The sequence below is a fragment of the Gopherus flavomarginatus genome, chromosome 11 (genome assembly GCF_025201925.1).
Source record: "Gopherus flavomarginatus isolate rGopFla2 chromosome 11, rGopFla2.mat.asm, whole genome shotgun sequence".
Taxonomy (NCBI): domain Eukaryota; kingdom Metazoa; phylum Chordata; order Testudines; family Testudinidae; genus Gopherus; species Gopherus flavomarginatus.
This window is the reverse complement of record NC_066627.1, coordinates 18,185,626-18,192,279: the sequence shown is the minus strand read 5'-3', so window position 1 is coordinate 18,192,279 and position 6,654 is coordinate 18,185,626. Positions and strand designations below refer to the sequence as shown.

The window sequence follows — 6,654 nt, the reverse complement described above, 5'->3', positions numbered from 1 at the left end:
GGTTGCAAGCACTTTGGAGGACAGGATTAGAATTCAAATTAGACCTTGGCAAATTAGACAATTGATTTGAAATCAACATAAGGAAACTGAATAAAGGAAAATGTAACATACTACACTTAGGAAGGAAAATCAAATGCACAAGTAAAAAATGCGTAACAACTGACTAAGTGGTAGTACTACTGAAAAGCAGGTGGGGGTTATAGTGGATCACAAATTGAATATGAGTCAACCGTGTGATGGAGTTGTGAAAAAGACAAGTATCTTTCTGATCTATGAACAGGAGTGTGGTATGTAAGACATGAGAGGTAATTGTCCGCTCTACTCAGCACTGGTGAGACCTCAGTTGGAGTCCTGTGTCCAGTTCTGGATGCCACACTCTAGGAAAGATGTGGATAAACTGAGAGAGTCCAAAGCAGAGCAACACAAATGATAAAAGGTTGAGAAAACCCACCCTGTGAAAAACAGTTAAAAATTGGTTATGTTTAGTCTTGAGAAAAAAAGACTGATGGGGAGACCTGACTACAGTCTTCAGATATGTTTAGAGATGTTAATAAGAGGACAGGGATCAATTTTTCTCCATATCCACTGAAGAGAGGACACAAAGAAATGGGCTTAATCATCGGCAAGGGAAATTAGGTTAGATAACAGAAAAAAAAACTTTTTATCTATAAGTGTAGTTAAACTGTGGAAAAGGCTTCCAAGAGAGGTTGTGAAATCCCCATCCCTGGAGGTTTTTAAGAATAGATTGGCCAGTCACCTGCCAGGTCTGGACTAGAGTTAATTGGTCCTGCCTCAGCTCAGGGGATTGGACTTGATGGCCTCTCAAGGTCCCTTCCTGACTTACATTTCTATTGTTCAATTAATCTAGCAAGCATGAGAACCAATTGCAGTGAAACTGTGGTGGCATGGACTTCAGTGTGGGCTATCCACCCCAATGCATAGCCAGGGTTCTGAACAGGCATGGCCAGCCCATCCTGCCATGGCTTCACTGCTATTGGTGCCCAAACTAGCTAGATCAAAACTAGTTGTATGTCTATACATGCTGGACTCCTGCTCTCTGATTGCAGTGTAGACATACCCTTAAACCTTAGTTGGGACATAAGTGGGGTGTGGACAGACGTTGCCCATTTCCAGAGCTGCATTTCACTTTCTATGTGACAATGCTGCAGTTGTGATCATGGTTGTGGAGAAAATGTGACCTAAGTGAACCCTAAAATCTGAGAAACAAGAAGGCAAATGAAAAGCATCTGGGTTTTTTTCTAATCTCATGATTTTCAAGACCACTTCCTGAGATTTTGGGGGTCTGACATAATTTCTGAATGTTTGCGGTTGACAATATATGTTTGTGTATGCATGAGAGTGTTTTTTCTCTCTGTGAATGTATATGTCTTTGGATAGGTTCTGCCACTGCTTTGTTTAGAAGAAGAAGAAGAAGAACAAGAAGAAGAAGAAAGAAGGTTCTTATGGATTTTGAGCTTTCAGGAGGCTACATTTTGAAGCTTTTCTTCAAACCACATGTGCTACAAATGTACTTTATTTTTAGCGGAACACTGAGATTCTCTTGTATTCACAGGCCTTCAGGAGCTGGGGCTTTTTAGAATAAAATATTGCAGGATTTGGCAACAATCTAGATGTTGCCTGGAATTTCCAAAGGAGCCTAAAGGAGTTAGGCACTGAAATGCCATCTGAAATGGGCAACTTGGAAAGACAGAAAGAAACATCAGTTTTTAATAGAATGTATAATCTCTTATTGTAAGTTTGCATTTATACACAGAACAATTTGCTATGACAACTTTTACAGAGAATAAAATAAAATAAAAAGTGAAAGAGGGAATCAGAAGTTGGCAGCTGAAGACTGGGAAATTCCAATTTATAAATCATATTAGAAAGTCTGAGAGAGGAGAAAGGGATGAGAAGAGGGTATATAATACAATTATATTGAGAACAAGATGGATGTACAATTTAAGAGGTGAAAAAGATGAAGTTATTCCAAGTAGTGGCCACCAGATAACAGCATATATACATGGGGGATGCTACACCATAAAGCAACTAACAGAAGTTGAATTGTGTTTATATTTGGCATATACTAGAAAAAAGATATCATTATTTGTTAATGATTTGATAGATAGACTGAAATCAAGTGAGTCAGTTTCCAGAGAAGCTAAAACAAAAAATATTAGTTTATCCCAAATCAGTGACATTTTATTTCAATAGAAACATTTTTTGTCTCTTTAAATTCATTGAGACTGTAGTTAGAACATAAGTAGCAGATTCTGCTATCAGTTATACTGTTATAAGTATAGAATAAATCAATTGAAGTCACAGGTGTTACACTACATCTCCACTTACGTAACTAAGAAAAGAATCTGGCCCTAAACAGATGGCATTATATGTATGTAAGTCCATCCATACAATATAACATAAACCCCAGTTCAGTAGTCCATATATAATAATATAGGCCCAATATGTTATTTCTGGTTATACAATGATCCACTAATTTAGCAATCCTGCTAACATATCTTTTTCACATGAGAATAGTTAAGAAGGATTACGCATGTCAAAAAGAAACGTGATAGATTTGACCTCCTATACACACACACACAGAAGGTATATCCTTTCTCACTCCATCCAGCTCCATTTCTTAGGTAGAGACCCTACTCTATTCTGTTTAGATTCTGTGACTGTCAGACAGACTACATCTAATTGTTAGTTGCACAAAATATTCAGAATCACCCCCACTAAACTTATCTTCATGACTTGGTGAAGTATTGTGTCACAGTTACTTGAGCTGTCATCTTATCTACCTGAAATGCCTTTGGAGGTTAGCCATTCTTCCCACTCCATAATTTCCCCTTTGAGGCTAAGAGCTGACTCCATTCCCATCGCTGTTAATACAGTCTAGAGAATACAGATGTGATTAGCTTTTGGTTAATTTCAACCACCCATCAGACAAAATGCCAAGGAAAATTCCTCTTTCTTACATGAAGGATAAATAATGAATCAGAAGAGACGCAGGCTCTTCCGTACTTCATACAAGGCAAGCCAAGCGGGATGTCAGGACCCTGGCTGTCTGCTGAGAGAAAGGAAGCAAGTGAAGCAAACAATGACTGAAGGCAGAGAGTGCAGCAAATATTCTAGTTTCCAAAATGTTGACTGAACAGGGGTCAGATCAGAGATAAGAGAACATCCAGATCAGCCTTAAAGATAAAGCAACCTTTACCCACTTTTTCTTTTTGAAACCAGATGGCAAAATGCAAAGACAAACTTTCAAAGACTCATAATTTCCAAGACCTGAATGCTACTATGATCATCTGACCTCCTGTGTAAACACAGACCATAGAACTTCTGCAAAATAGTTCCTGGTAGAACTGGAGAAAGGCCTTTTAAAAAAATATCCAGTTGAAATTGAAAATTGCCAGTGAAGGAGAATCCACCACAAAACCTCCCTCTCTCAGAAGATGTTACAATCCCTTCATTGGCAATTCACTCAACTTGTAAATAGTTAATTGCCCTCCCTGTTAAAAATGTATGCCTTATATCAGAGGTCAGCAACTTTTCAGAAGTGGTGTGCCGAGTCTTCATTTATTCACTCTAATTTAAGATTTTGCATGCCAGTAACACATTTTCACATTTTTAGGTCTCTTTCTATAAGTCTATAATATATAACTAAACTATTGTTGTATGTAAAGTAAATAAGGTTTTTAAAATGTTTAAGAAGCTTCATTTAAAATTAAATTAAAATGCAGAGTCCTCTGGACCGGTGGCCAGGACCTGAGTAGCGTGAGTGCCACTGAAAATCAGCTCGCGTGCCGCCTTTGGCATGAGCGTCATAGGTTGCCTACCTCTGTCTTATATCCATTCTGAATTTATCTATCCTCAACTTCCAACCACTGGATCTTTTTATACTTGCAAGACTCAAGTGACCACTACCAAATATTTGTTCCCTATATAAGCACTTAAGGCCAGATTTGTAAAGATATTTAGATGCTGAGTGGGTTTTCAAAATAACCTAGGGGCCTAAAACTCATTGAAGTCAATGGGAAACAGACACCAAAATGCTTCTGAAAATTCCATTAAACATCCAAATACTCTTTACAAATCTAACTCTTAGGCCCCGATCCACAAAGGGATTTGGACATTACAACAATCGTTGTTGCAACACCTAACATTTAGGTGCCTTGAAAATCAAGGAATTCACAAACCCTGGGTTAGTTGCTATGGATATATCTACACTGTTCTGGAAACTTAGTCAAAGAGGGACATTTCTCATCTCAAGAGGTAGAATATAAAAGCAGAACTTTTAAACATTCATAGCACCGATCAGGTCTTTGATTAAAGAAGGAACCTGTCTGATTTCATTTTGTTTGAAATAGGGCAGCAGAATATGAAAAATCTGCTCCAAATTGAGGCAACTCACTTCCCTGGCAGTGAAGTTTTGAATATTTCTATAGTGAGGTGTAAGGCTGCTCACTGAAATAAAACATGATCTACAAATTCTATTCTGATTTATTCTGTGACTCTTAGATGCAACCCATGGCAAACATAAAGTGGTGAAATCAAACATCCATCACAGAATTCATCCTCCTGGGATTTGGAAATCATCCTGAACTGCAGATTTTTCTCTTCCTGCTGTTCTTAGTGATCTACGTTGTGACCATGGCTGCGAACATCCTCATCATGGTACTAGTTGTGACTGATCAGCACCTTCACACCTCCATGTACTTCTTCCTGGGGAACCTGTCCTGCTTGGAGACTTGCTACACCTCCACCATCCTGCCCAGGATGCTGGCCAGTTTCCTGACTGGAGACAGAACAATTTCTGTAACTGGTTGCCTAATACAATTATATTTCTTTGGTTCTCTAGTTGACACAGAATGTTACCTCCTAGCTGCGATGTCTTATGATCGGTATTTAGCAATATGCAAACCACTGCACTATGGAACCCGTATGAATAACAGGTTCTGCTTCCAGCTAGCAGCTGGCTCTTGGATAAGTGCATTTTTGGCTGTTATCATTGTCATAATTTTAATGTCACAGTTAATTTTCTGTGGCCCTAATGAAATTGACCATTTCTTTTGTGATCTCACCCCAATGATAAAACTGTCCTGCAGTGATACCCATAAGATGGAATTTGTGACCTTTTGGGGCTCTGTTTTATTCACTTTACCTCCATTTCTGTTGACCATGACATCCTATGTTTATATCATAATTGCCATCCTGAGAATCCCTTCCACCACTGGGAGACAAAAGGCCTTTTCTATCTGCTCCTCCCACCTCACTGTGGTGACCATTTTCTATGGAACCCTGATGATTGTCTATATCTTACCAAAAACTGAGAAGCTGAGGGAGCTCAACAAAGTGTTCTCCCTTTGCGACACTGTCCTGACACCCCTGCTCAATCCCCTGATCTACAGCCTGAGAAACAAAGACGTCAAGTTGGCCTTCAGAAAAGCTGTCAGGAAATATGTGGCTTTCATGAATTAATGGACTGAAGGTGAAATGACATGGAGATCGTGTAATCTCAGCCCCTCCACCCAAGAAGCAGAATCTGGCCCACCTGTTTGTCAGAGGCGTGCGTTGTAACTTGCTCAGAGTGGGTGACAGGTGATAAGGGTTATCTAAACCTGTGTGTAGAAAGGAGAGGTGGAGGGGGAAAAATGGCACCTACTGATTTACTTGAAGTAACCTATGGACTTAGAGGTTTTCACGATTTCTGGGATGGTCACCAAAGGCCAGACCCACCAAGGGACTTAGGCACCTAAACTCCATATTTAGGCACTGCTGTGATCCCCAACCTCCCCCCATACACACACTTAGCTTCCACTTAACCCTCAATTCACTAGACACCAAACTGTTTGTTGTAAGTTCCCTTAGAACCTAACTTTCTGTTTCTGAGAATAAACCCAAGGGAAGGGGAATTGAATTAAGGTCTCCTCCTTCACCTGGGGTAAGGTCCCTAGCCATGGGGACTACAAGTTTTAAAGGAGAGCTTCTCTCCCACTATCCGTTTTGTGTTTCCAGTTCGTAGCTCGCCAGTGGAGAAATGCACCTCCCTGCAGCCCAGATTTTGGTTCTGATCTCTTTGAGGGGCATGGCTTAGTACACACTCCTCATGTCAGCATCTGGTCTTGGCTAGATTAAGCAACTCCCAACCTAGGTGCTGGGTTTTGTGGATTCCATTCTCAGGCCCCTAGCTCTCCCTATGCATCTCATGTTGTGACCCAGGGGCTGCTTGCTGCCATCTGGCAGAAGACACAGGGTGAATAATGGTTGAGGTATCCTCTGGGTCTACTCTCCACAAACTAGTTCAGCAAAGGGTGCCATGGAAGGTGGCAACAGAAAGCCCGTGTCACACAGGTCATCATCAGCATTGTGAGATGTATGGATAATATGTGAGGAATTATGAAAATTATGTTCTTTATTTATGGCTTGTGAGTTGGGGCCGGTCACCAGAAATTAATAAACAATCTGAATACATGTAGTAAATTAAGTATTGTATGGGTCACAATGGACTCTCATTTTTACAGTTGAGTGAATTGCCAATGAAGGGATTGTAACATCTTCTGAGAGAGGGAGATTTATAAACCAGCAGGAGAGAGATGGCAATAAATTTTTGGACTCACTCCGCGTCCTTCACCTACAGAATATGTTTAA

The 6,654-nt window shown here is 40.1% G+C and overlaps 1 protein-coding gene across 1 annotated transcript; it reads left to right on the top strand.

Annotated features, from left to right (window-relative positions):
* The first annotated feature begins 272 nt into the window (after positions 1–272).
* LOC127030915 (olfactory receptor 6F1-like) lies at positions 273–5,484 on the top strand. Its single transcript, XM_050917609.1, has 2 exons — positions 273–289; positions 4,563–5,484. The coding sequence occupies exons 1-2, from the start codon at positions 273–275 to the stop codon at positions 5,482–5,484; spliced, it is 939 nt and encodes a 312-aa protein (XP_050773566.1).
* Positions 5,485–6,654: the final 1,170 nt, after the last annotated feature.